This window comes from Myiozetetes cayanensis, unplaced genomic scaffold (genome assembly GCF_022539395.1).
Source record: "Myiozetetes cayanensis isolate MyiCay16 unplaced genomic scaffold, myiCay2020 scf19, whole genome shotgun sequence".
Lineage (NCBI taxonomy): Eukaryota > Metazoa > Chordata > Aves > Passeriformes > Tyrannidae > Myiozetetes > Myiozetetes cayanensis.
Window position 1 is genome coordinate 3,493,271 of NW_026087400.1, and position 27,957 is coordinate 3,521,227.

Genomic DNA, 27,957 nt, shown 5'->3' on the forward strand with positions numbered 1-27,957 from the left:
TCCGGCCCCACACCGAACCGGGGAGGACGCTGAGCCGCTCCCCACCCAGAGCCCAGTGCAGCCCCTCGGGGCCGGGCGGCCCGGGGGTGATGCCCATCAGGGGTGAGACCCGACAGGTCTGATGCCCGGCGCGGGTGATGCGCGGCTCTGCCGCGACCCGCCCGACCCGGGCAGGCACCAAAGCGTTAACCACCCGCTCGCCTCCGTTTCCTGTCCCGCTTCTCCTTTTCCTTCCCAAAGTTTGGGCAGAGCTCATGGCCGCGGCGGCAGCTCCGCTCCTGTTCGGGCAGCTCTCGGGTGAGTCGGGAGTGGAGCCCTCGGAGCCCCCCGCTCCCCTGCCCCGTCCCACACCGGTCATTAACGCGAGCGGGAGCCAAAGAGAAGCACCGGGCTTATCTTGGGAGTTTCTTTCCGTGACCACCTTTTGGTGGCTGCAGAGCCCTGCTCTGCACAGCCGAGTCGAGCCCTGCAGAGCCGGTGCCGAGCAGACCGGGGGATTTGGGCAGGAGCGGTTTGGGGGCAGGAGGAGTTTGGGAATGGAGGGGCTTGGGGGAGAGGAGAGGTTTGGAGACTGGAAGGGTTTGGGGGGGCAGGAGGGATTTAGGGACAAGGAGTTTGGGAGCTGTGCTGGACTCTGGGCTGCACATCCCTGTCCAGAGCCAGCTCCTGGCTGGCTCCTGGCTGCGAACCCCAATTCTTTGTGGAGCCCCAGTGATCCTAACTCGTGTGGAACAGAGCCAGGGCATTAATGTTTAACAGCACTCTGGAGTTTTTCCTGGCAGGAATTCCCCTTAGCTCCCTCTGTACCTCTCTGGCTTCCAGTGCCTGCAGTACCTCCTGCAAATGGCACAACAGGGTGCAGATTTATCAGATCATAGAATCACAGAACCATTTTGCTTGGAAAAGATCTTAGAATCCTCAAGTCCGACCATTCCCCCAGCACTGCCAAGGCCGTCACTAAACCATGTCCCCAGGTGCCATATTTACATGTCATTTAAATCCCTCCAGGGATGGTGACCCCACCACTGCCCTGGGCAGCCTGCTCATTTTTCAGCAGCCCTTGTTCATTTTGAACCCAGCTTCCCCTCTCCCAGTGCCTGCACTTTGTCTCTACCACATCCCAGGATATCTCTCAGCTGCACTGGGGAAGCTCAGGCTGCTCTGCCTGTGGGTCAGCCCTCGCCTCACCCTGTCACTCACCCCCGAACCCTCCTGTTGCTGTGCCCAGGTGCCGGTGCCCAGGGCGGTCAGGACTTCAAACTGCACCAGCCCCGGGACAAGGTGTCGGTGACAGTGGGGAAAACACTCACCCTGGGCTGCACCGTGTCTGGATCCAGTGAGCCTGGTCCTGTGAAGTGGCTGAAGGGCTGGGGCACTGAGAACAGGACCATCTATGAGGACACAGGCTCTGCTCCCCCCCGTGTGACGAGAGCAGTGAAAGGCTCCGACACAGACTTCACCATCCACATCAGGGATGTTCAGCCCGAGGATGCCGGCACCTATTACTGCGTGAAGTTCCGCAAGTCCCTGAGCGGTGGGAATGAGGTGTTTCAGCGTGGAAGCGGCACAGAGGTGTCTGTGCTCGGTGAGTGCAGCCCAGCAGGATGCTGCTCCCAGGGGCCCCATCCCACAGCCCCCACCCTGCCTGCGGCCAGGCCCCGCACTGCCCTGCACCCACCACCCTCTCCCGCTCTGCCTCCGTCTCCACAGAGGCAGCCGTGGTTCCCGGCATGGTGGCTGCAGTTGTGGTGCTCTGCGTCCTCCTCCTCCTCGTCCTCCTCGTCGCCCTTTGCCTGTACAGGAGGAAGTGCCGAGGCAGGGTGGGCAGCCCGTGCCCAGCGGGGCCGGCAGGCGTGGGCAGCTTCCCCCCTGCCCCGCTGCAGTGCTGTGCAGGGACCCCCAGCACCTGCAGGTTTGTACCCACCACCTCTTCCCTCTGCACCCTGAGCTCAGCGAACTGCCTTATCCACCTGCTGTATGCTGGTTTCTTTTCCTCTCTGGAGCAGTAATTTGCCCCAGAAAATGTCCTTCACTGCGCTGTGTTGCTCCTCTCTGTGTTTCACAGGAGCGCCTGGTGGGGGGCACCCGGCACCAGGGAGCTCCCCACAGCCCCTCGCTGCAGTGCCTGAGCCCAGCCCAGGAGCACAGACAGCACACTGCCCCTCTCTGCCTTCAGCATGTTCATCCTGATGAAATTCGGGAGGGGAATTGAGGAGGACTGTGCTGGGTGGGAGGGGATGCAGATTCCTTTAGTTCTAATGGTTGTCCTTCCCTCTGCAGCGAAGTTCTGGATGCAGAGAGCCCACACCTGCCCAGCCAGGTAAGAGCGAGCTGTGAACAGGGGGGAGCACATCTCATGCCGATGCCCTGGCTTGCAGGAACTCTACAAGGCTCTGGGGCCAGGGTGGGCATCGGGTGGGCAGCAGCTGCCTGCCTGTGGTCCCAGTGCAGTCTGCACCACATCTGCACCACGGGGCCACCTCTGCAGCCGTACCACCGCCAACCTGGCTCGAACCTGGTTCTTGGTGTTGCCCCATGCAAGGCCTGGAGTCGGACTGGATGATCCTTGTGGGTCCCTTCCAACCCAGGGGATATCCCACGATTCTGTGAAATGGGGCTAGGGTTATTTTTGCGAGATTTTTCCCCGTGGCGTCGTCCCCCATTTGTGCGTGCGCTTCTGCAGCAGAGCAGCAAGGAGGAGAGCGACATCCACTACGCCGACCTGCAGGTGCTGCCCACGGCCCCGCGGCGCGGCAGGAGCGCGGGCACAGCCTGCACGGAGTACGCCAGCCTCAGGGTAGCTGCCGAGTGACGCGCGGCACCGCGGCCCGCGCGGCCCAGCCGTGCCGGGGAGGAAGCAGGGACGTTTCTGCAGGGCACAGTAAAGAAGAAGTGGAGCTGTTTGCACTGCGAGTGGTCTCAGCTCAGCACACCATCCTCAGAGCCGAGCTCCTCCTCTTTGTTCCCGTCTCAGGGCTGGACCTACTGTGCCAGCTCTCCCAGGACCCAGCAGCCATCTCAGACCACGAGGCCAAGCACCTCTGCCTTGTGAGGGCTGTTTGGTGCTGATGACACCGGGAGGGCCTCATGCTTGCCTGTGCCCACCAGCACAGGCCTCCACTGGCCCTTTCCTGGCTGGCAGGTCCATAATTTCTGTTGTCTTGTCACCACCCTCATTAAAGCCATCAAACAACCCTGCTGTCCAGTTTTACTGTGCTCAGGACAAGAGCAATACTGCCAGTCCTGCAGGATCCAAGGGGCAATGTGTGCCCCCCACATCCCTCGTGCTGCTGCTGGGCTGATGCTGAGCCCCCCGGGCAGCTCCCACCTCCCACCTGCCCCAGGCAGCTCCCCCAGCCAGGGCACCTGCTCCAGGCACATCTGCTCCTTGCACACTCCCTGCCCCATGCACAGCTGCCCCAGGCACATTCCCTGCTCCGTGCCCGTGTGCTCAGTGCCCACCCCCCGGGGAAGGAGTCCAGAGGCAGGGAGCCAGAGGGCAGAGGTGGCAACGGCAGGAATGTGCGGAGCTCACTCCGTGCTGGGCACCCAGCACACCCTGTCACACCACACTCACCCACCCACCCCTGCCAGCTGAGCTCCCCCCACACCACATGAGGCCCCCAGCAACCCCCTTGGCAGGAGGGGCTGAGGCCAAAACGGGCTTTCCAGGCAAAGGGACCTGCTGCCACTGCCACCTGTGACCTTGGAAGCTGCTGCAGTCTCCAGTTTTCAGCTTTATCTACTTTTTCCTGTGAAATCAGAAAAGAGAAGTGAAACAAGACAGCGCAGCCCCGGGGAGTGAGGCTGGCAGGGAGATCCTCCTGAGGACAGAATTGTCACAGGGGGGAGAAGAGCTACAACGGAAATTTATTTGCATGACTGAATATGAGTCCCCTCCTCTGGGGACGTGTCCTGGGGACAGTTTGGGGTCAGTTCTTTCTCAGAGCCAGCTCAGGCACACTCAGCACCCTGTGGGCATGGTGATGGAGGGGGGGAGTTTGCCAGGGCAGGTGTCCAGTGCCTGTCCTCAGCCTGGCCCCCTCAGCACGGGGCTGTGGGGTGGGAGTGCCAGACTGAAGCCTCCCCTGTGCTGGATCCTGAGTGGAGCCATGACAATGCCACGGATCATTTCCCAGCCGAGGCAGCGGCTGCTCTGAGCAGGACAAGGGTTGCCCGGGCTCTGCACGGGGACGACACCCAAACTGGCGGAAATCTCACATCAAGGCTGTGAACAGGAATATGTAAAATATGTGGGTGAGAACGAAACCGGGGATAGACCTCGAGGACCAGGGGAAATGAAATTCAAGGGGATTTAGAGCTTTTTAAGCACTGGGCTGGATCAGGAGTGGGGAAATCCAGTTTGATAGGAGCATATGCAAAGCAGGGAGCGAGCAGAGCACGGTGGAGCGCTCTGCACCTAGGAAAGGGCCCAGGTCTGCAGCTTACTGCCCAGGGGAGGGATTTGGTGGTTATTAAAGGAAAATCCTTTAAGCCACCAGCCCGGGGTGTGCCGGCAGTGAAAGCACAAACAAGCGCCCGAGCACGGACACAAGGTAGGAGCGTGCTGGGGAGCACCTTGCTCGGGGGGCAGAGCCTCACTTGGGGGGCAGCACCTCCCTCAGGGGACAACACCTCACTTGGGGGGCAACACCTCACTCAGGGGGCAGTGTCAGACAGTGCTGGGGTCATGGATTCGCTGTGGTGTTTTCCTGGTTGTCACATCCTGCTAAGTGACCCGCTGGGTGCTCCAGCGAGACAGGCTCGGGGTGTGGGAGGTCGGGAGCTGCCGTGGCTGGGGGGGCACAGGGCAATGCTGGGGTTTGGGGCTGGCACCCACCAGGCTCCTCCTGCCACAGCCAGGCCCGAGTGAAGGGGCCAAAGACTTCTCTTCAGTGTGGAGCTGAGGTGGTGCCTGGATGGGTGGTGGGAGAGGATTGGTGTCCCAGCAGGAAGACCAATGTGTGTGTGGTGTGTGAGCCCAGTGCCAGGACCTCATGGGATGGCAAAGTCAAGCCAAAAAGTGCTGGGGTGTACTGGGATGTGTGTCTTGCCTGCCAGGGGATGCTCAGGGGCTGCCCTGGCATCTGACCTGGGAGGTGGGAAGTGTCTCCTGGAGGTGCCAGTGCGAGAGGGCTGGCAGGGCCTGCCAGGGTGGTGGTGTGTGCTGTGCTGTGCTGTGCTGTGCTGTGCTGTGCTGTGCTGTGCTGTGCTGTGCTGGGGAGCCAGTGTGGGAGGTGTGGGCTGTGCCAGGAGCCAAGGGGGAGCATGACAGAAAACATGGAATAACGGAGAGCAATTAATCTGGAGAGAGTGGCTGATGGAGGAGGCTGGCCCTGGCAGCAAGGGGAGGGCAGCAATGATTTAATTAAAGTTGAAGAAGAGCATGGTCTCAGCTAGTGCGTGGGCTGGCTGAAACAGGGGGCTGCAGGCATCTCCCCGGTGTCCTGGGGGACAGGACAGGGCTGGCTGCACTCGTGGGGAGTGGAACAATGCTTAGCTGTGCTGAAGCCAGGGCTGGGCAAGAAGAAAAAGGGAGAAACAGGGATAAATGCTTCGTGCCCTGCCCTGGGATGCACCGGCTCCGTGATGAGAAGCCGAGTTCCTCCACAGTGGCAGTGTCTGTCACAGGGCCCAGGGGACATTGTGTCTCCTGGAGCCAACGTTGCTCCAACTGGTCCCCTCCAGTGGCTGACAGGGCTGTGGCTCCAGCCAAGGGCCTGATTTGTGGCTGTCTCTGTCCAAGACACCCTTGCACCCCTGCTCTGTCCCCATCCCTGTCCTTTCCACCATGAAACCGAGGTGGGCACAAGCGCATCCCCAGGGAGAGGCAGGCTGGTCCCCTTGCACACCAGCATCCCCCAAACAGCCACGGGTCCAAGAGCATCTGATGTCACAGGAACCCCCCAGGGCCCCCAGGATGCCACGAGCACCCCGTGATGCCAGGGGGACCCCACGCTACCAAGAGGACCAGGCAATGCCATGGGGATGGTGTGCCAGCACAGGGAGCAGCAGGAGGAGCTGGAGGAGCAGCCAGCTGCCTTGAGGGGGTTGAAGAGAAGGGAGAGGGTCTGGGAGACACTTTGATGGTCCCCAAAAAATGTTCCATGGGTCTTGTTTGTGCCCACTGTCTTCCCTGGGCTGGGCTCCTGCCAGGAGAGGGAACAGGAAGGAGAAGCCCTGGAATGCTGCACGGTCAGAACCTTCTCTCTCCAATTCCAAAACTGTTAGCTCACCCCTCTGCAGCTCCTGGTTTCTCAGGCTTTTCCTTGGAAAGGAACGAAGCCGAAGTAAAACGGTGACATGCTTTACACTGGCCCTGATTTATTTCACGTCTTACTACTGAATCTTATTCCCTGGTTTCACGGTTGTTGTGGATTTTCACCAAAGGGGATGAACAGGTCTGGGATTTGGAGTTGTCATAGGAACTGTTTCTGTGCCACAGCCTCACTGCCAGCCTCATCCCCTCCAGGGTTCCTGATGGAGTGAGGGCCCTGGCCAGCCCAGCGGGGGGTTCTCCAGTCCCCCAGGAACATTCCCAGTGACAGCCAGGGAATGGAATGACAACTGGGGTGTTTGGGGAGGAGGTGGACTCCTGGGCACTGCCTGGCCCTGCCCACAAAGCAAACTGGGCCCCCCAGACTGCAGCCCAGAGCTCTAAGTTGAAAAGAGGTGGAGGTGTTTGGAAGATGCTGCTTGTCCCTGTGGATTCTCTGGTGTCTAGCAGGAGGTTGTGCTATTGCAGTTATTGATTGTGGGAACCTCTCTGCCGGACCTGGAGCCATTTTCATTTAATCCATGGAGCAGAACGGGTGTGGGATGGATGGGGGGCTGCCCTCTCACCATTCCTCACCTCTTCTATCACAGGCAGAGAGGGCAGGCAGTGAAAATGAAAGTGTCACATCCTTTGTACCCAACACTCCTTTGGCCCGTTCAGTCCTTCACTGCGGGACGCCACGAGGCCAAGACTGGCAGTGATTAAAGAGGGGTTTCCAGGGCCGTGGGACAAACAGGAACATGCAGTGCTTAAGAAAGACTCACTTTGTGCTTTCGGTGTTGGACGGGACGTTGGTCAGGGACAATCGCCCTCTGGAGCCAACACAGGGAGGGTGGATCCAGCTGCAGTGCTGGGTCCTGCCAGTGGCTGTGTGAGGGTTCCAGGGTGGGCAGGAAGGAGTTTCCTGCCTCCAGTGAGGTGCCAGGGGCTCTTCATGCTGGATCAGCTGTTGGTGGCACACTGGAGTGGTCCTGGTGCCCCCACAGCCTCATGTGTTGCATCCACTGTGCACGTTCCTGGGGATGCTCCAGGTGGCTTTGCCCAGGGAGAAGTGCTCAGGGTAGGGAAAACCTTTGGGGAGCTCCCTGTCCCGAGGGCAGGACGTTGCGGGGTCCCTGGAGCTCCCCGCTGCTCCGGGGAGCGACCTTAAAGTGTGGTTCTGCTTGGCCGTGGCCCCAGCGCTGGCAGCCCCCGAGCCCGGCACAAGCGTCCCTCTGCGGAGAAGAGCAGGGAAAGGGAAAAATATTGAGAGAGGCAGGAGAAGGGGGAAAGCAGGCGCTGCGGGAGGCAGCGCGGCGCGGCCTGAAAGCTCCCTCTCAGCGGGCTTTTGTTCGCCCCGGACGTGCCCAGCGCTGCTGCCAGCCCGGAGGGGCTGTGCTGGCGCCGGTGGCTCCGGGCGATCCCGGAGCTCCGCAGCCTGCCCGGCGCCTCAGCCCAGCGACGTGCCCGTGGGCAGGATGCGGGGACCCCCATCACCCCACCGGGATCGGCCCCTCGCCGCCGGCCCCGGGGTGGGCAGCGCCCGGACCCACAGCGCGCTCCCGAAAATAATTCCTTGTGACAGATCCATTTCTTCCGCATGGTTTAGGCTTAATTTTATAATGGTATCAGTAGCTATGGCAACGTGTAAAAATAACGGATCCCCGAGCCCGGCAAATTCTCCGTAAACAGCTCCGCTCTCCCAGAGCCCGGCCGGGTGGGCATCACCCCTTGCCCACGGCTACCGCGGCCGCCGCAGTCAGTGGCTGGGTTGGGATTCACGCGATGACTAATTAGCAGCGTTAACTGCTTACGCTTTGGGATGATGATTCCATCAGCTAATCCTCGGGGCTAGGCTGGGCTAATTGGGTGGATATCATTAACTCTGGCGGTCAGAGCTGCGGCGCAGCGGAGGCTGGAGCATCCCTCCCGCGGTTGCCTCCTGGCACCCCAGACCCAGCACAGGGCTGGCAGCCGTGGGGGGCCGGGCACGGCTCAGCTCCCGCGGTGTCACCGGGCCACGGGCCCCATCCACACCTCCAGCCTGTCCCAGAGCCGTCCATCCACACGTGTGAACACGCACACCGATGCAAACACACGCAGAACAGGTTTCCCACACGCAGGAAGCCCCCTCAGCAGACATCAGCTGGTGCCAGCATCTGCCGCAGCTCACAGGTCTGCGGTCACCACCGTGAGTGGATAATCCCAGGCAATATTTTCTAAACCTGTTAGACATCACACAGACCCTCTAAATCCCTGATCCCCCTCTGAGGCTCTGGTGGGATGGCAGCACTTTTGCAGCTCGGATTTGCAGCTCCTTATCAGGGCCAGCCCCCTCGGAGCGACACAGTCACCAGGAGCATGGTAGATCCTGCAGAGCTGGAATTAATCCTCCAGCTTTTTGTTGCCTTTCAACTTCAAAAAAAAAAAAGGACAAACCAACACAAATCCCTTGGAGAAGCGTTTTTCTCCACCCAGCTCCCAGTAGCAGGATTAGAATGGCCCCAGCTCCACGGAGATGGGTCAGGCAGTGGGGATGTGCCTGGTCTTAATGGGGCCAAAATAAGGAACCAAGAACTCTGGCCATGAGGCCCTGGAGCCTTGTGGCTGCTGTGGGGACAGTGTGGGGACGGCCACCACTGGGACAGCCCAGCAGCAGGGCTGGGGATGGCCCTGGGGACTGGTCAGCACTCCCCTCCAGGGCTGGGTCCAGCTGTTTCATGGGGCACATCCCCCTGCATCCCAATGTTATCGCCATTCCCTCTGTGAGTCACTGGATCCTGCACTGCCACAAATGAGACCCCAGGGAAGCTCCTGCTGCCAGACCCTTGGTAATAATAGCAATAGGTGACATGGGGTTGTACTGGCCCTCCCGCACCCCACGTGCCGTGTCTCAGCCCTCCGTGGGGCATCTCCCCGGCCCCGGTGTCACGAGTGGCGAGATCCCACAGTGCAGATTCCCCCACTGAGCCTGGACTTCAGCGTCTCCCAGCGAGGGCCCTGCCGAGCAGGAAGCGATGGGCTGAGGTGGCTGAACGTGATCAGTCCCCCGCGTTAGCAGTTTTATTTCCATCCGCAGCTGCCGCAGGACTCTCAGGCAGCGCAGCCTCGATGAGCTCCAGCCGCCGGCCCGGCAGTGCAGCGTTATCTGCTGCTGCAGCCTCGGATGAGCTTTCATGATAACGATTTGCAATCAGCAGAGAACTTGGAGAGGATGCAGAAAAAAAAAAAGAAAAGAAAAACAAACCAAAAAAAAGCAGGCAGAAGAAAACCGAGATGATATCACACCTCCCTCAACTGGGCTCCTCTCCCCACCACAGCCCTGGTGGTATAGCCAAGGGGAGACCAAGGTCTTCTCCAGCATTGCCCCCTGGGGCTGCCTGTGTGCTGGGGGATCTGGGTACTGGCACTGCCACCACATTCCCATGGGCCAGAGCAGTGCAGAGTTTCCCCCTCTGGAGCAGGGAGGGAGGCTTTGGCTCAAACAGCTCCCAGAAACCTATCAATGATTAACACCCAGCTCTGAAATGTTCCTGCATGGCTGGAGCTCTCTGCCTGCCCCTGCATGCCATCCCCTCCCCTCCCTGCCACTTTCTCCTCCACAGCACCACTGCTCCCCAGGCTGGGGAAGGGTCCTGAGGCACCACCATGGCACCGTGGCTGCCTGTGGCTCTGGACCCCACCAGAGCTGAGGGGAGCTCGGTCATGCCCTCCAGACAGCACAGATATCCCACACAGCCCCTGAGTTTTGCAACCCCAGGCACGAGGGATTCAGGGCTGGGGCCACCCTGTGACCCCAATGAGCTGCCCTGGGTGGGGGCTGTCTTGTGCCCTGGTCAGCAGTGACAGCTGGAAAATATCCTGGAGTCCAACTGTTCCCCCAGCACTGCAGAGCCCACCACTAAGCCACGTCCCCAGGTGCCACATCTACACGTTTCTTCAGGGATGGTGGCTCTACCACTTCCTGGGCAGCACCACACACGTTGCAGACCCACAGCGAGCAAACCTTCCTCCAGAGCAAGGGGCAGGACCCTGCCCTCGAGCAAAGGTCGGCACAGCCCTCCCAGCACCTCACTGGACACAGGTACTGGCACTGCCAGCTCTGTCCTTCCCAGCCGACCCTGGGGGACGGGTTTTCCCAGCCTGTCAGCAGTTTCACCCTCAAACCCCTCATCCCAGGTCAGCCAGGGCCGCTTCCAGGCCAGGCACAGGATATAAACCACCTTTCCTGCTCTGACACAGCCGTGAGGAATTCCCCCAGAGCCTGCTGGGCTCCATTAAGGAAGCCCGGCCAAGTCACCCGGTTTGCAGCATCTGCAGGGCACGGCTGCTGGGTGGGAGCAGCCTGGGAGCACAGCATGGCCCTGGGATGGGTGAGGTACACTGTGGATACAGTCCCTGCTATATCCTATGGGCTTCCCTGCTTGCTTGGCACAGTGGTGGATGGTCTGACAGTGGTGGACATTCTGATGGTGGATGTTCTGATGTTGGTGGGTGGTGGTCTGACACTGTCCAGGCTCTGCTGCCACTGCTGAAGTCCAGGGTGACAGCGTGTGAATGCCATGAGGGCACCTGGAGCATCACTCCACACCCCAGCAAAGCCCAGCGTGGGCAGGCAGTGCCACATCCCTCCCTCGTCCTCTCTGAAAGTCATTTCAGGGGCTTGGAGGGAACCAGCTGATCCCAGCAGTGCTGGGGATTAATTCAGTGGCAGAGGGACACAAATTAAGTGAGCTGTGATTCAGAGCCCTGCTCCCGAAAGAGGAGGCAGAAATGGGCAGCAGGGCTGTCCAGTGTGCACAGAGGGGCCCTCCTTGGAAAATCCCCCTTGCCAGGGACCACCTCACCTCCTCCCCCCTTGCCCCCCACACCTCCCTTGCACCAACAAGCCCTGAGAGCTCTGACAAGGACCTGTGAGAGTTGAAATAACTCAGATGTGACTCCTGAATCACCCAATAAAAGCCTGACCAAAAGAATTACAGGCAGTTCCCGTGAGCTCCCCAAAAGGTGAGGGGCAAAGCCCATGCACAGGCTGCTCACACTGCATCCCCCACAACCCAACCCCACCTTTCTCCTGGCAATCACAGCCATAATGAAGCCCCTGCAGCTCATCACCCTCCCCAGGGCCTCTCCCATATAAGGGGGTGATTGGGTGCCCCCCTTCCCCAGCTGCATGGTGTTCATGGTGGTGGGTGCCGTGACAGGAGCATGAGGAGACAGGTAGGATACATCCCCCTGCTTCTTAAATCGGTGTTTGGAGGGCTCTGGGTGCTCCTTCCACGGGTCATGGTCCACGCAAACAGCTCACAGGTCACTTCTTTCTATCCCCGCATTGCCATATTGCTTGTTATAAGTTAACATCAGATAAACTAATTTAAGCTTCCCCTGTACTGGATGTCTTGGATTAAATTGGCATGGTACCTAATGAAGCTGAAGCTCCATTTGTTGTGCTGGAAGCCCTAAATATCAGCAGTGTAATTGGTGCTCCCAACTTCAGGAGACATTTGTTTGTTTTTCTCCCAGCTAAAAGCCCTCTGTGAGTTCTGATTGAAGCCTGAGGGGTGGTGAGGAGAAGCAGGGGGGGCTGCAGGATGTGTCCACTTCGTTCTTAAGATGGAGGGCTCTTGAAATTTGGGGTTGGAGCTGGAGGATGGATGGGGTGAATGTGCCCAGCCCCATGCATGTGCTGGGGAGGCTGTGCTGGTTTGCAGGTACCCGAGCAGACCTCGTGTGGGCTTCGTGCTCTGATGTGGTCCCACATGGTGTTTTGTTGTGGTGAGCTGTGAAAGCAGCACCTCTCAGGGTGCTGGGGCTGGGACTGGGCCAGGATACAACTGGGTGGCTCTGAGCTTGCCCAGGGCAGTGAGTCCCAGCAGCCCCACGTGCCTTGGTGGGGGCGTGTATTGTGTCATTCGTGTTTATTGTGGAATCATTGAGGTTGGAAAATACCTCTAAGATCATTGAGTCATTATCATGGAGGGCTCCCACGAGTGCTGGCTGCTCACTGGTGCTTGGGCACTGGTCTGTGCCACAGCTCCAGAACTGCACTGCTGGCTGCTGAGTTTGGGTGTTTTCCAGCCTGATGTCCAAAGTGTTTTTTCCCTTTATCCCCGATCTGGTTTGGGTTTTGAGTCTGGACTGAGCCCTCTGGGACAGCTGCTGTGCCCTGGTATGGTGTGGTCGGTCAAGCTATTGGTACCCTTCCCACTGCACCATCCCATGCTGGAGTGGGGATCCCGAGGGAGAAATTCCCAGGCAGGAAAAGACCTGCAGTCAACTCCATCCTTAGTGAAATGTGGCTCATTAACAGGCCCAGGTTTGGCTCTGCAGGGTAGGAACTGGAACCTCTTCCATCTCCATCCCCTGTGAATTCCCTCCAGCTGAGTGAGCCACTGCTGTCCCTCAGGGGCGGGGAGAGGATCAGACAGGCAGCTGCTTAAGGGATGAAAGAACAGTCTGGGCAAAACCAGTGCTGCAAGACTTTCCACTGGGATCGCCCTGGCAAGGCTGTAATTGTCCCTGTTGGATGCTGATGGGTGCTGCTGCCCTGGCTGGGGGTCCCTGCATGGGGAAGGATCCTCACCCCTTCCTGGGGAGGGGGCAGATTCCGCCGCCCAGCTGGAAATGGGGGAATGCAAAAGTACACTGAGCCCCTGGTCCCAGCTGGGAGCAGGGAAGGAGAGCAGAGCCCTGCCTCCCCAGCCACCCCCCAGCACCCAAACCTGTGGGAGTGGCTGAGCCCAGCCCAGACCCACCACACAGAGCACGTGCCTTCCCCAGACGGGTGCTGGCGGCGTGACGCGAGTTCCTCGCTGCGCCTCAAAGCTGCGAAAATCAACTTATTCTTGAAAAGCTCCCCTGGAACGCTGCCCCATCCCTGTGCTGGCTGCTGCCTGGCTCCCAGGGCCGGGGAGAGCCAGTCTCTGGAATCCTCCGGGGCCTCCAGAATCGCCCCTGTGGGAGCAGTGGTTTTGAGCTGGAGCACTGAGATGCTGCGAAGCGAGCGCAGCCCTGGCAGCACCGACAGCCTGGCAGTGCCACCCGCCCTGCCAAGCGGCACCACAGCCTCCTGCTCGCCGTGGGTGTTCGGTGCAGAAGGATGGTGGTGATGGCAGCGTTGCACTCCTGAAATTCGGCGTTCTCCCCCCACCTCGGGCGCGCAAGGAGCTGAACGCTCCTCTCCCCGAGGCTCCCCGGCTGGCACGGGGAAGGTGCTGCCCTGCTGGGGTGCACCCTCCAAACCCCCTGTGCTGGAGCAGGGCCCTTGAGATGCCGAGTGGAAGGGCCGTGGGCAGGAGGGGAGGCAGCTGAGCCTGCCCATATGCTTCCTAATGGGGAGCAATAGCAGCTCTTCCCAGGGAAGCTCGCGCCGCGCCATCTGCTCCGTGCCGTACCTTCTCTTGCAGAGCTTTTTTTAAGCTCTAACTTCCCTTCCCGAGTGTTCTGCTGCCTGTGTGCAGGCTGGCTCTGCTCTGCAATCGCCTCCAAACAGGTTGTCTGAACCTTCAACGCCGAGCAGGAGAACAGCCCAGGCAGGTTGAAGGCAGCCAGGCCCCAGGAATTGTGCTTCCATGTAAAAATAACCAGGAAAGGTGGCTGTGAATGGCTGCAGCGTGTCCCTGGCACCTTCCCTCCTGCTGGGAACCCCCTTGCCCTAGGGGTCCCTCCTCCTGGACTTGGGCCCAGTGGGATGCACTGCCCATCATGGGGTAGCTGCAAGGTTTCCACAAACTGCTGCTAATCCCGTGGAATATCCTGAGTTGGAAGGGACCCACAGGGATTGAGTCCAAGTCCTGGCTCTGCACAGGGCAGCTCCAACAATCCCACCTTGTGCCTGAGAGCACTGTCCAAATGCTCCTTGAGCTCTCTCAGGCTGGTGCTGCAACCATTTCCCTGGAGAGCCTGTTCCAATGCCCAACCATCCTCTGGATGATGAACCTTTTCCTAATACCCTACCTAAACCTCCTCTAACACAGCTTCATGCCGTTCCCTCGGGTCCTGTCGCTGGTCACCAGAGAGCAGAACTCGGCACATGCCCCTCTGCTTCCTCTTGTGAGGGAACCTGTGGACTGTGGGGACGTGTCCCCATGTCCCATCCCTGTGCAAGGCTATTAAACCTCATGCTCAAAAGATCAAATCCAAGGGCTCCTCTGGATCCCTGCTCCTTGCTCCCACTCTGGCCAGCTGTGTGAAAGGGAAATGAAGGTTGCCCTGGGCTGCTCAGGAGCAGCACTGGCCACTAATCCTCCTCCAGTGGGAGCAGCGCAGGCTGCAGCCCCTGAGTGCAGCCTCCAGCTGCCGGTGGGTCCCAGGGGGAGGTGAGTGCAGATGCCTGGGGAGCTGCTCCTGGCTCCCAGCAGCGCTAAATTAAGTCTGGATGTGCCCTGTGGGCGTAGCTGGGGCCGAGGGGGAGGCTGGCGGGGCCGGGGATGCGCGGGCGGACGCCGTGCGCAGATTGATGGTGCCAAGTCACTTCAGATATCTCGGCTGTGTGTTTGTGCGAGGCTCTAAATAAAGCCGACAGCCCCGGCGGCTGCCTGGAGAGGGAGAGAGGGAGGGAGGGGGGAGCTGGCAGGCGGTCCCCCAGCACGGCACCTGGTGCGGCCCTCGGGGACCCGGCCCGGAGTGGGAGAGCGGTCGATGTGATCGGTGCTGCTGGGGGTGCTGCGGGTGATGCTGGGTGGGCTGGGAGCTCCTGCTCTGCACAGTGTCTACCTCACCCCTGAGAGGGCAGAGGGGACAGCGGGGTGGTGCTGGGAGCTGCCAGCATTGCATCTTCACCCCAGGTACCTGTCCTGGCCTTGCTGAAGTGCCCACAGGCAGTAGAAGCTGTGACAGGTGCAGGCAGGGGAGAATGTGTCCTTGTGCCTCCTCTGGGAAGGACTTTTTGACAGGGAGAAGCAGGGTGGTGCAGGGACACGCATCCCATGGATGCTGACACCAAAACACCCTCCTCCTCAGCCCTGTCTACCATTACAGCTGCCTCGTCCTCAGGCTCTCGCCCCTCCCTGCCGCAGGCTCCAGCTGAGGGGACATCACGGGGATGTCCCCATGCTCCCAGTGTGCTGTGCAGGAATTTCCTCTCCCTCTCCGTCCTCCCTCCAACTGCCTCTGCTGCACCAGTGTCCCCTCCTTGCTCTGACCCTCGTGGGCCAGAGGCACTTGCAAAACACCACCCGTGCCTCTGCCAAGGGCTTTCACGGCTCAGCCTTGGGTGGTCCCTGGACACTTGGGACTCCCAGGGCTGTGTGTTGCTTGTGCCTCGGCTACGGGCTGTCCTGGCCCAGCCCCAGGTGGTCCCTGGGCGCTCGGGACCCCGAAAGCTGTGCCCCTGCACCCCGATCCCAGCGCAGGGATGCTGCTGGGCTGTGGCCGTGGCAAAGCAGTGGCCACACTGGCAGCCTGTGGCGCATCAGAGGACCCCCATCCCCCTCCCCGCCGCCCTGGGGCCACTGAACCGTCTTTTATCCGCCCCGGTGGAGCGGGACGGGGCACCCCGGGGCTCCTGGCGGGCGGTCCCGGGGGTCCCCTCCCAGCCCACCTTAAGGCAGCCGCACACCGGGGTGACCGGAGAACTCTGCCCCGGGGCGGGCGGGGCTGGTTTCGCCCCCGCCACCGGGGGGGGTGGGAGGGGAAGCGGAGCTAAACCGCGGCTGCTGAGAGCCAGGGGGTTCTCGAAAGAGGGGCCAGCCCCGTCCCTCCCCGGTACCACGGCAACGGCGGCGGGAGGCGGCGCGGCGGCGGAGGGGAGGCGGCTCCGCGCGGCACCGGGGCACGCGCCCGCCCGGGGCCCCGCCGCGGCGGCCCCGTCAGCGGAGCCGAGCCCGGCCCGGTGCCCACGGGCGGCGGCGGGGCCGCGGGTGCGGGTCCGTGTCGGTGCGTTGCGTGTGCTGCCTGCCCGCCCGCCGCGGAGCGGCGGTGGTGGTGGGGAGGGGGAAGGAGGGGGAGCCCGGCCTCCTTCCTCATTTTGGGGCTGAGAACAGCGATTTGCTTCGCCAGCTGCAGTTCTCTCTCTTTTTTTTTTTCCTTTCATTATTTTTTTTTTATTTTTAATTATTTGTTTCCTATATATCAAATCCAGCAGCCGAGCCGGGCGCGGGGCCGCGCTGTGAAGCCGCGGGCTCCGCTCCCCGCACCGATGGAGCTGCATCCCCGGGATCCCGGCCGCACCGCCTGGGCACTGCCCTGCCTGCTGCTGCTCGCTCTGCCCGGTAAGCCATGGCTCCTGCCTGCTTCCCTGTTCCTCTCCTTGTCCTATTCCCCCTTTTCCCTCTCACCCTGCTCCACTGCTCTGTCCTGGACCTCCTTTTCCCACCCTGCTCCTCTCCTCTGCTTTGCCCTGTTTTCCCTTTTTTTTTCCACCCTGCTTCTCTCTCCTCTGCGCTGTTTTCCCTCTGTCCCTCTCGTCCAGCTTCCCTCCCTGCTTTGCCCTGTTTTCCCCCTTTCCCTCCCACCCTGCTGCCTAGCTCTGTCCTGTCCCCCGTTCCCCCTTTTCCCACCCTGCTCCTCTCCTTCTCCTCTGCTTTGCCCTGTTTTCCCACCCTGCTCCTCTCTCCTCTGCCCTGTCCCCTCCTTCTCTCCCTGCCCTTTACTCCCTTTCCCCCATCCTCGCCTCTCCCCGCTCCCGCACACCTCCGGTACGCGACATGACGCCGCCTCTCCGCGCACGGTTGGTTTGACCTTTCCGGGATGACCTAGAGCGCGGCGATGGCCGAGGGGCTCCCGGGGGGCCCTCGCTCCGCGGCTCCTCTCAAACCAAACTTCAAGGCGGGCGGGCGGGCAGGCATTCCCTTTCCCAGCGAGACAGGGAATTCGGCAGGGGCATGAAGAGGCATGTTGTTCCCACCCATTTGAGAGCACCCCCTGCCAGCTATGGGAGAGGCAAATCTCAGCAAGCAGCCCAAATTCCCTCTCGGAGATGGTGGTGGAGCAGGCATGGGGAGGCTCTGGTGAGTGCCGCCTGTCTCCTCTGCCAGGAACTTGTTTTTCTTGCTACACCCTGTGGGCTCTTTCTCTACCCAACTGTTGGTCACCGAAGCGGTGGAATTGCAACATCCACGGGCACCACCCAGCCTCGGGCTACCTCTTGCTCGGGGTTTCCCAGCCTTCCCCAGGGCTCATGTCTCCACCAGTCCCTCATAAACGCTGGGGACTCAGCCAGTCAGAGTGTGCCGCTCCCCATCTGTTTCCCTTCCCTTCTCGGCAGTGGGAAGTCTCTGGTCCCACCAGGAACGAAGCCCTGTGGTGGCAGCTGCTTTCAAGGATGTTTCATTTCTAGGATATTTCATTTCGAGTGTTAATGGCAAAGGAATCGCTCTCCTTCCCGCCAGTGGAGGGACAAGGTTTTTGGGGCAAACCCAGGGCAATAGTGATACACCTCCAGGAGCATCTTGCTGCTGAGCTTTTTGCCTGGTCTGTCCAACTCCCGCCCTTCCCAGCCAGATCCCACTACAAACAGCCCAGCCCAGGCTCCGTGGGGGAAAACCACCTTCTCCCATGCCCATTGGAAATATTTACCACCGAAGCTTTACTTGAGCGAAGAGTTGGATGCAAACTTGGGCAGAAAGCAAATGCTTTCAGCACAACACTCCTTGCTTTGAGTCGCCTGATCACAACTGAGAAGTGTTGGCCCCAAGCTGAAAACTCCGGCTGCTGAGAGCCAAGAAGACTTTGGCGGTGAGCGCGGCTTCCCAGCGAGAGAAAGAATGGCTCCAGCAAAGCTCCCGAGCTTAATGAAATGTGGTCTTGGAGTAAGAACCCCATTTTTATTCAAGCCAGCCATGGGAAAAGAACCACCCCGGGGCAGAAAGCCCTGGGTTGTGGGGTGGTTGGCATCCCTCATTTCAGGTGCAAGCATGCAGGGCGTGCTTTTTTTTTTTTTTCCCCCCCCATATGGTGAATCCCTCCTGGGCCACGGCTCAAACTAAGCTGAACTCCAGCAGAGCTGGCCCGGGCTCCTGCTGCCGGCTGCTCCAACAGCTTCTGCAGAAGCAGAGGGGAAAGGCAAAGGTCCTGCAGGAGACCTTCCTGTAGGGCAAAGGCATTGAGGTCCTGGGAAGCCAAGCAGCAAAGTCCTGTTGTGAAACCTGCGCCCTGCAGAGCCCTTCTCAGAGTCTCCACGGAGGGTTTCAGCTGCGCTTCCCAGAGCCTCTTCCAAAGGGGAGTTCTGTTTGGTTCTGGGTCTCTGGCTCTTGGGATGAATTTCTGCTGATGCTGGAGGAGGGCAGCCTGGAAATGGTGGCTGCGTGTGAGCCGAGGCTTCCTCTGATGTCACGGATGTAAAGCACAGCCTTTACTACAGCCCTCCCTGAGCGCCCCGGGGTCTGCTTGGGGCTTGACTGCTATCCCTGGGGCTCTCCTTGGCTTCCCTAAACAGCAGATTCCAGGCCTTTTATAGGCAGCACCTGTTTGTTTCCGCCACCGGCAGCAGCGCTGCAGGTGAAATTCCAGCAGGATTATTTTGGGGTTCTCTTGCCCATCGGCCTGTTCCTTCACTGAGTGACCGTGGGGCTTCGGATGCCGGTGACCAGCTGCACGTTGTTTCTGGAGCACACGGCCATCCCAGAGCTCCTTATCCGGCTCCTTCAGAGGAAAAAAAATCTATTTTTATCGGGAAGCATCTAAGCAGCCTCTCCTGAATTAAACCCCGGCCTCTTGCAATCTGTTCAGTATCGAATACTTCAAAAGGTGGAATATAGAAAAAAATGTGTCACCGGCATGGAAAACTTGCACTGCAGTGAGAACTGGGATTATTTTACTCCCAAATTAAACTGAATAACGGGAGGGAGGCAGGCTCTGCCAGATCGAGCTCCTGCCTCTTGCTCTGGGCTTGGAAGTGCTCTGGGTCTGCACTGCAAGGGTGCTCCCACCTACATGGGAACTGTCAGGTGATGCTTTTCAGGGCTCTAAAACCCTTGGCTAATTCTGGAGTGTAGGATAGAGCAGATTACAGGGTCAGAGCCCCTAAGTTCCCCATGATCTTGGAGGCGAGAGGATCATGCTCCCCTTCCAGGTAGTTTGAAATCCAAGTCAAAGAAAATAGGGTGGCAGGTGGGAGGCAGGTTTGCCCTGAAAGAGTGAGAAATTGTGGTGTCCCATGTGCTTGTGGCTTGGAGACCCCCAGCATCCCATTCCTAGTGCACAACCCTATTGTGAGCTGCTGGGAAGGGGGCTCAGCTGGGCTCCTGGTCCCACCACCCTTGGGGAGGGAGCCCTGAAAGGGGAAGGAGGAGGGGAGGCATCAGCTGCACGCAAGGAGAAGCTGCATTCAGGGGGAAAGAGGAAAGGAGCTTTGGTGGAAACTTTGCATTTTCTAACTTGCATATTCTGGGGTTTTCTCTCAACTTCCCCTTTGTGTTTTCCCATCGGGGGGGTGGGGGCATTGCTGGGTGCTGCTGCAGGGGGTTGAGGCCATTCTGAGCAGGTGGGGGGGGGTCAGCTTGGTCCTGGCATAGGGTGTTGGGTGCAGGCAGGAGGAAGAGAAGCCAGGTCTGACCAGGGCCTCCTGCTCCTGGGCTGGGAGGTGCGAGCAGGTGCTGTGGAGGTGTTACTGTGGTGGGTCGTGGCTGGAGCTCGTGTGTCGTAGATCAGCAAACCCTGAACAGGGTGGTCTGAGCAGAGATGGGTGGGAGTCTCTGAAGCAGCGTGATGGCTCAGAACAGAACACATGGAAAAATACCCCAAAGCCCCATTTTAGTCCTGTCCAAGAGGCTGCCTGGAGCCCTGAGGTGTTTTGTGCTGTGACCAGTGAAGCCTGAGGGCAGGCAGCCCAGCGTGAAGCCCTTTGTTCCCGATTCCTCTGGGAGCAGCAGCAGTCAGGAAAGCACCTCGCAGCCTGTCAGTGGACAACAGCATGTTCTGTGCCTGCTAATCCCCGGGCACAGGAGGCAGACAGGGTGCTCGCACGCCGCTGCCCGGCGAGGAGGGAACGTGGGCTCCGTGACGTGGAATGCATACAGATCATCCACGTTCCTGCAAATCTGGGCTCTGGGGGAGGCGTGCCTGCTGCCTGCAGGTGTAAATCCCTGTGGTCTCAAGAAGGCAGGACCCTTGTGCCAAGGCAGTGGGGAGCAGGACAGAACAACTGGCCACGCTCAGCTCAACATCCCAGTGCTCCTGTGGATGTTCCTCTGAGACCCATCGCTGCAAACATGAAATGAGCTTTGGGGGCTGAGCACTGCCCACCCTGACCATGCTCTGGTGTTGGGGTCAGCTCTGGGACCCCAAAGTACTTCCCCAGCTCAGCCCCTCGGCACGCATCCTGCCTTGTGTGGAGATGGACAGATGGAAAGCGGGAGGATGAAGAGGAGGCACTCGGCTCGCACAGGTTGGGCTATGCAGGGCGGTGCAGGCAGTTCCCCCTGGTGCAGGGGACCCTCAAGGGGACATAGGGGGTCACCACCCCCAGAAGTTACTTTTACAGAGGAGCAAGGCCTTCATCACAGGGCACAGAGCCCGTGTGGTGGGGAGGGGGCCTGGCCCCCTGGCACACAGGGCACAGGGCCCTTGCTGTGCTGCATGGTTTTCTCAGTATGGTGGAGTGAGCACTTGGTATTGTGACCCACCCCCCAGGTGCATGGAGGGGCTGGGGGATCTGTGCAGTTGTTGGCTGGGGATGCCAGTCCCGGTGCCTGTGGCAGCCCAGTCCCTGCCCGCGTCACATCCTCGTGCAGGGGCTCATCGAGAGGCGGGTGATGTGATGGTGCTTCTGTGCTTTCAAACTTCCTCCCTGTGTTTCTCAACCACTTCTTGTGGAAGGTCTGGGGGCAGCAGGCGATGGGGAAGCTCAGGAGATGGAGAAGTTCAGGAGATGCCGCAGCGTGCCCTGCGTCAGCGCCGTGCTCAGCACAAGGAGCGCGCGAGGCCTCTGCTCCAGGGCTGCTCCTCACAATTTGGGTGTCAATTGAGAAGCCCAGGGTCACCTCACAGGTGGTCAGGCTGCCACTGCTTAGAAGCAAGACCAAGGCTCAGACTGAATGACACATCTGGACATGACACAAAGCAGCTCTGTCCTTTTGTGTTTCATGGGGAAAACATGTTCTGGTGTCAAGTGCTCCTGCCACGTTAACCCTGATGCGCCTTTGAAGGGGAACACCAAGGCCTGAAGATTTTGACTGGGGATGCTGTGGACTGAAAAAGCAAAAAGACTTTAACTGGAGGAGTCTGGAGATACTGCTGGTGGTAATTCCGAACATCGGGATCGAGTAATTCCACACATTGAGGAACAGCAGGAACATCTGTGGGTACGGCACATACTGCTGGGAGTCAGGAGGGATTAACAGCTGCCAAAAGGCAGCTCTGGTCTCTGTGGGAGCCAGCTGTGGCCTGAGGGGTCAGAGCAGCTTGTCCTACAATGGGTCCTCCTGGGAGCATCCAGCTGAGATTGTGTCCCAAAGGCAGCTTTGGCAGGAGTCACTGCCCTGGGTTTCCCTGAAAGGAGGTTGTAGCCAAGCTGGGGTCATTCTTTTCTCCTCAATAACAAGCGACAGCTCAAGAGGAAGTGGCTCCAAGTTGCACCAGTGGAGGTTTAGTTTGGCTACTGGGGAAAATTTCTTCACTAAAAGGGTGGTCAAACCCTGGCACAGGCTGCCCAGAGCAGCAGTGGGGTCACTGTCCCTGAAGGGATTTAAAAGTCATGTAGATGTGGCACTTGGGGTATGGTTTAGTCATGGGCTTGGTAGTGCTCCATTAATGGTTGTACTCAGTGATCTCAGGGAGCCTTTCCAACCTAAAGGATTCCGTGATTCTGGTGTGAGAGTTGTGGAGTGCTGGTCCTTGTGCTCCCCACACTGCTCAGTGTTACCTGCTCAAAGACAGCAGTCTCTGTGGGACCGTGACATGGTTCTGGGTGCCACTGCCAGCTCTGGGGCTGCAGTGGTGAGCCCTGTTATCAGCAGGTGGATCTAAGTGGTGTCCCCACTTCTTTCCCCACGTGGCTTAAAAACTTTGTGAGCAGTTTTGAAATCTTACTGAGTTTTCTTTGCAATAACTCTACTGGCGTGGGAAGCACTGATAAAATTAACCCCTGGGTAACCCATGGATGTGTAGTGGGGATCAGCTGGGATGTTGCTGTTGGTGCAGGGCAGGCAGCTGGATTAGGGAGTGCTGGTGTGGAGATGCTCTGAAGGAGCGGCTCCTTGCAATTGGTGCTGAGCAGGAGCAGTGCCTGCTTGGCTGGCACTGAGGATGGGGGTGTCTGTGCTCCACTGGTATCACCAGGGCTGGGATTCCATGCAGAAATGGGACAGATTCAGGGTAGAAAACAGTGTCACACCGGTGAGGGGCACTCTTTGGAGTGCCTTGTTTTGTGCCCCTGTTTCCCCTGGCTGACAAAGCCAGGTGGCCGTGGGAGGCAGCCCAGAGGTGTGGGCAGCGGGGATTTGCTCCATGATTTAGCCATACAGGGCACGGCAGGCACTGGCCGAGCAAAGCTCCACTTGGCTCTGCTGCTGAGCACTGCGGGCAGAGCACTGTGCCCATAACCACAGGCTCTGCCCTGGGCTCCCTGGCGAGGGGACAGCCCTGTGACCCGTGGTCCCTGCTAACACAGAGGGGTGCTAAGCCTGTCCCGGGACTGGGAGAACAACGGGGCATCTGGATGTGTGGTGCCAGCTGAGACTCGGTCTGGTTTTTCCCCAGGTGCCGGTGCCCAGGGGGGTCAGGACTTCAAGCTGCACCAGCCCCAGGACAAGGTGTCGGTGAAAGCGGGGGAGACGCTCACCCTGAACTGCACCGTGTCTGGATCCAGTGTTCCTGGTCCTGTGAAGTGGCTGAAGGGCTGGGGCACTGAGAACAGGACCATCTATGAGGACACAGGCTCTGCTCCCCCCCGTGTGACAAGAGCAGTGAAAGAGTCCGACACAGACTTCACCATCCACATCAGGGATGCTCAGCCCGAGGATGTCGGCACCTATTACTGTGTGAAGTTCCGCAAGTCCCTGAGCGGTGGGAATGAGGTGTTTCGGCGTGGAAGCGGCACAGAGGTGTCTGTGCTCGGTGAGTGGGGCTCCCAGAACAGCTCCTGGAGGGAACCAGCCCAGCCCAGTGGGCTCTGCTCAGGGTGAGCAGGGATGGGGAAGGGGCTTTGGGAGCTGGTCCCAGGAGAGGATGCCGTGGGCTATCCCCATGCCCTGTAGAGACCCTGCTCCTTGCAAACCCGGGGCTGGGCAGGGGGACAGAGGTTGACAGCCCTGTGCTTCTCCCCACAGCCAAGCCCTCCCCCCCGATCGTGTCCGGGCCCAGCCAGAGAGCGGGGCCGAGGCAATCAGTGGCTTTCAACTGCACGGCTGGAGGGTTCTTTCCCGAAAACATTAGTGTGAAATGGTTCAAGGACAAGACCTCCATCTCATCTCAGCTGCCCCAGGTCACTGAATGGCGGGAGAAATCCTACAACATGTCCAGCAGTGTGACAGTGGTCCTAGAGGAGGGTGACGTCCTCTCACAGCTCATCTGTGAGGTGCAGCACTTGGCGTCATCGAGCTCGCTGAAGGGGATGTACCAGCTCAGCAGAGTCCTGAGAGGTGAGGGCTGGGGCATTTGTGCTGGGGTGTCCTGCTCCTGGGGGGCTGGGGCTCCTGGAGTGGGTACAGTGGGCCATGGGGTGGGGACAGGACACCCTGAGGGCAGCAGAGCCAGGGACGTCAGACAGCAGGCGCTGCCTCTCTTCCCAGTTTCCCCCAGTGTCGATGTGAGCACTAACCAGACGAGCCCCATTGAGGTGAACAAGACCATGAAATTCACCTGCCACGTGAAGGGGTTTTACCCAGAAACTGTGGCTGTTTCCTGGCTGGAGAACGGGGTGAAGATAAAGGAGGAGAAGGACTCCCGGCCGTCGATGTTCCGCCAGGGCTTGTTGGAGCTGAAGAGCCAGCTGGAGGTGCAAGCAACAGAGGAGAAGAATGGGTCCATGTTCACCTGCCTGGTGGTCCACGACGCTCAGGCCCCTGTCAACCAGTCAGCCATCCTGTGGATCGCCAGCCCGGACCAGCAGGGACAGAACAAGGGGTCCCAGATATACAGCGGTGCGTCAGAGCTGGGATGGGGTGCCTGCTGGGGTGGCTGTATGGTGTAACCCCCTGAGAAAGCCCAAAGCCCCATCAAAATCTGGTTGAAGGACTAAATCTCTGTACCAGGGGGATGGAGGGTGTGATAGTGGCAGGCTTCGAGCTGTCCTCCTCAGGGCTTCATGTGGAATTGGGCCAACCCCAGTTGTGAGTCTGCAGGGACTGGGGGTACCAGGTTCCTGGGCCATGGTGACCTTTTCATTCATGTTTCAGTCAATTTGCTCATCTATATTGTGGTGGCCGTGGTCTGCTTGGTGCTGGTCCTGCTGGTGGCTGCAATTCTGTACCTCATCCGGACAAAGCAGATGAAGGGTAAGGGAGCTGAGTGTGTGGCAGGGAGGCAGCTGCTCCCAAGCCCCTTCTTTCTCTCTCTCACATTAGTGCTTGGACAATTCTTGGTGGCTCCTGCCCAGTGGGATGATGGATAGAGGCGCCCTGGCTGTTTGCAGGCAGTAGAGAAAGCTCTGCTTGGTCTGACCCCTGCCCTCTCCTGTAGGGAAAAATGGAGTGAAACTCTGGGGAAACGTAGGCATTTGCCTCTGGGAAGAGATGTGTCCTTGCCCTTGTAGCAGCCTCTGCTCCATGCCTAGGGAAATGGGGGGATTATGTTGTTTCCTGGATTATTTCTTTCCTAAACTATTTCTCTTCCAGCAGGTAAAAGCTCACCAACTGCCAGGTGAGTGCAGTTCTTCTCTAGTCACTGGGTATCCTGTGGGCACTCTGAGCTGGACACCTCTGGCCCACAAACAGAGTCCTTCAGGACTGGGACAGAGCTGGACCCCCAAAACTTGTGAAAGGGAAGGCAGGAGCATGGGCTCTGCCCATCTCCCTGGCTGGGGTTCTGTCCCCATGGTGATTTTTGGCTTGTGGTGGGGCTGAGCAGGCATGTGGGAGCTGGTCTCTGGCCACAGAGAGGCAGCTGGACCAGCACATGAGCAAACATCCTGCTGGGTGTGGCTGCAAGGTCTTTGGTTTGCATCTGACCTCCCCAGCTGCTCCATCACCGGGGAGGCAACAGGGCACTCAGTCTGTCTCTCTGGTTTTGTTCCCCCTTCCAGGTTACATGAGCCGGAGAAGAGCAGCGAGGCCACGACCCAGGTGGGTCCATTCACCCTGTGGGACTGTGGAGGGAGAGTGGCCGAGAGACACCAGAGATGGGAGCGGAGGGTGGTGGTTCCCCAGTGAAACATCTCAGTGTCTCCAGCGGAGGGTGGTGGTTCCCCAGTGAAACCTCTTGGTGTCTCCACACTGTGGCCGGAGATGGAAGGGAAGCTGCCCCAGCAATGGGGTAACCACTTCCCAGCATCTCTCCTGCCTTCGCCCTCCCTCCCAGTAAAGTCTGGGTTTGTGCTGCCTGGAGAACCAGCTGTGCGATAGCCAGCCAGGCTATTTGTGGAGTTGTTTTGCATTCGGTGACGCAGCTGCGAGCTAAATCGTGATCAGCAGCAATCTGTCCATCCCACCCAGGCTCTGCCAGCTCCCGCGTGGGCATTGCTGGGCAGGCTGGCCCTGCTGGGACAGGGCGATGGAGCGGCTTCAGTGGTGGCTCTGGCATTGTGGCAGTGGCTCTGAAGCCCATCCCTCCCAGGACAGGGTGGCTCACGATTTGAAGCGGTAGCACGGGGTAGAGCATGGCTGCGGGATGGTGGCTGCTGGCACTGTTCCCCCTGTGCAGGCAGGGGGACTGAGGTGTCCCAGGACAAGCTGCAGTGGGATTGATTCCAGCATGGAGCTGTGGGTTGGCGAGTGGGTGGTGGGTCCAGGGAGATCCTCGCTTGTCCTCCCAGAGGAGGAACTCTCTGTGTCTCGCACAGGAATCCGACCCCAACAACCTGACCTATGCAGACCTGAACTTTGACAAGGAGAGGAAGACCATCCGCCGGATGGTGGAGATGAGCCAGCAGTCGGAGTACGCCTGCATCCAGACCAACCAGGCCCCCAACGGCGACGACAACCTCACCTACGCCGACCTGGACATGGTGCATCTCAGCAAGGCGCCCAAGCGGCCGGCCCCGCGCCCCGAGGAGGCCAGCTCCGAGTACGCCAGCGTCCAGATCCCCAGGAAGTGAGCAGTGGCTGCTGGGACCCCCTGTCCCACGGGGGGCAGCTCTGCTCCTCCCCGGGAGGGTTCTCCTGGAAGCACTGGGAGCGATGTGAAGACGCGCTGCGGTACCTGTGTTTTAGGACGGAAGTGGAGCCCGCGATACTGTGGGGGTCACCTCCCATCCACAGAGACCTGATTTTTGGGACCAGCTTGGTCTTAGGACTGCCAGCTCCATCCCCTCAGGACCCCCCTCAGGGGTCGCTCAGCCTCAGTGTGCCGGGTTTGCCCACGAGCGGGTTCAGCCAGCGGAGCAGCAGCTCCTTGGGAAGCTCAAGCTGGGCTGAGGGGACAGGTACAGTGCCTCCACACCAGCTCTCATGGGGATGCCACTGCCTGGCCCACGGCTCCCCGGGACCAGCAGGGCCCCCACACTGCCTTCTGGGGCTCTGCCACCACGCCTGGACACCACACTCTGGCTTTAAAGGAAGGACCGAAGCGTCCGCCTCTCTTCCCAAGTGTCCCTTCTGCGGGACCTCGGTCTCGCCCCAAGGCCAAGAGGCTGGAAGGCCATCGAGCCGAGCCCCCACCCTGCCGTCCAGGGGGGCTCCAGGTCTGGCTCCCCAGCACCGAGTATCCTTCTCATCATCATCATCTTCCTCTGCACAGCCTTGCCCTGCACCGGGACCCACCAGCGCTGCCCCAGGCTTGTACAAAGCGTGCGGGGGTCCCCCCAGCCTGGCTCCCCTCCCCGGGAGCTCCCCGCAGGTACCATGTAACATGTTTTGACTGTTTTGACATGTAACTGTTAATTTTTAGAGCTGAACCCCCCCCGATGTTTTGTGTTGTACGTGGGTGTACTGCTGTGTACTTAACACTAGAATAAGATGTGCAAGATTAAGACCGAGGCCTCAGTAAAGACCCTCCAACCCCTACAGAGTTTATAAGAGACTTACATGCCCCACTCCCCAGCTCTGTCTTGGGGGCCAGGCAGGCTCTCTCCAGGCCACTAGTGAGGACAAATGTCTTCTTCCATGTGGCCCCTCTCTGGGCCAACACGTGGGGTCTCACCCTGTGTTGGCTCCTGCAGCAGAGGAAATGCATGGGGCTGCCCCCCTGGCAGCTGGCAGGGGGCTGGGGGTACCTGGGGATGCTTTGGGAGCGATGTGACTGCTTGTACAGACTTTTTTTTGTTGTTTGTTTCCTTTTTTTTTTTCTTTTTGCTTGCAAGATATTTTTATAATAAAAGTGAAAAGTCCTGTGCTGCTCCCGCACATCAGCGTGTCCCTGTGCTCAGGGAGGCCACCTTGTCACCTGCACTGGGGGTGCAGGGTGGGGCTGGGGGTCTGTTTTTCCTGCACAGCCCTGCAGTGTGCTGGGGAAGGAGGGAAGAGGAAGGCAGGAGGCTGAGCCTGGCATGGGGGCTCTGGTGCTGGTGCTCCCCCCAGGCAGCCTGAGGGAGGGCAGCAGTGGACATGGGCAAGGACTGATCAGGTCTGGCCCTGCTGCATCTTTAGGTGCCCCCTGTTCCCTGGGAGCTGAACTGGGGAGCAGCCAGGGCTGGGTGCTGGCTGCAGCCTGTGCTGTGGGTGAGCTGA

The 27,957-nt window shown here is 59.6% G+C and overlaps 2 protein-coding genes across 6 annotated transcripts; both read left to right on the forward strand.

The window, feature by feature from the left end:
- Positions 1-230: 230 nt before the first annotated feature.
- LOC126639211 (tyrosine-protein phosphatase non-receptor type substrate 1-like) lies at positions 231-3,194 on the forward strand. 3 transcript variants are annotated; one of them, XM_050313840.1, is made up of 5 exons: positions 231-297; positions 1,229-1,585; positions 1,711-1,912; positions 2,281-2,320; positions 2,684-3,194. In XM_050313840.1, exons 1-5 carry the CDS (start codon positions 255-257, stop codon positions 2,810-2,812), a joined length of 771 nt encoding a protein of 256 aa, XP_050169797.1. In that variant the 5' UTR covers positions 231-254; the 3' UTR covers positions 2,813-3,194. The 3 variants fall into 3 exon arrangements, with proteins under 3 accessions (XP_050169797.1, XP_050169798.1, XP_050169799.1); XM_050313841.1 differs by having other exon boundaries at positions 2,687-3,194; XM_050313842.1 differs by lacking the exons at positions 2,281-2,320; positions 2,684-3,194 and adding an exon at positions 2,066-2,246.
- A 12,737-nt stretch (positions 3,195-15,931) lies between these two features.
- Positions 15,932-27,633, forward strand: LOC126639208 (tyrosine-protein phosphatase non-receptor type substrate 1-like). Of its 3 annotated transcripts, XM_050313837.1 has the most exons (9): positions 15,932-15,961; positions 16,338-16,467; positions 22,895-23,251; positions 23,464-23,775; positions 23,926-24,276; positions 24,532-24,630; positions 24,970-24,994; positions 25,377-25,416; positions 26,133-27,633. In XM_050313837.1, the coding sequence occupies exons 2-9, from the start codon at positions 16,395-16,397 to the stop codon at positions 26,385-26,387; spliced, it is 1,512 nt and encodes a 503-aa protein (XP_050169794.1). In that variant the 5' UTR covers positions 15,932-15,961; positions 16,338-16,394; the 3' UTR covers positions 26,388-27,633. The 3 variants fall into 3 exon arrangements, with proteins under 3 accessions (XP_050169794.1, XP_050169793.1, XP_050169795.1); XM_050313836.1 differs by lacking the exon at positions 15,932-15,961 and having other exon boundaries at positions 16,211-16,467; XM_050313838.1 differs by lacking the exon at positions 15,932-15,961 and having other exon boundaries at positions 16,213-16,467; positions 24,973-24,994.
- Positions 27,634-27,957: the final 324 nt, after the last annotated feature.

Bases quoted from the DNA above. Each gene is read 5' to 3' on its own strand.
- LOC126639211 (XM_050313840.1), top strand. From the start codon at position 255: ATGGCCGCGGCGGCAGCTCCGCTCCTGTTCGGGCAGCTCTCGG. The intron at 298-1,228 runs GTGAGTCGGGAG...TGCTGTGCCCAG, and splicing joins CCTGTTCGGGCAGCTCTCGG to GTGCCGGTGCCCAGGGCGGT. The intron at 1,913-2,280 runs GTTTGTACCCAC...TTCCCTCTGCAG, and splicing joins GGGACCCCCAGCACCTGCAG to CGAAGTTCTGGATGCAGAGA.
- LOC126639208 (XM_050313837.1), top strand. From the start codon at position 16,395: ATGGAGCTGCATCCCCGGGATCCCGGCCGCACCGCCTGGGCACTGCCC. The intron at 16,468-22,894 runs GTAAGCCATGGC...GTTTTTCCCCAG, and splicing joins GCTGCTGCTCGCTCTGCCCG to GTGCCGGTGCCCAGGGGGGT. The intron at 25,417-26,132 runs GTGGGTCCATTC...TGTCTCGCACAG, and splicing joins GCAGCGAGGCCACGACCCAG to GAATCCGACCCCAACAACCT.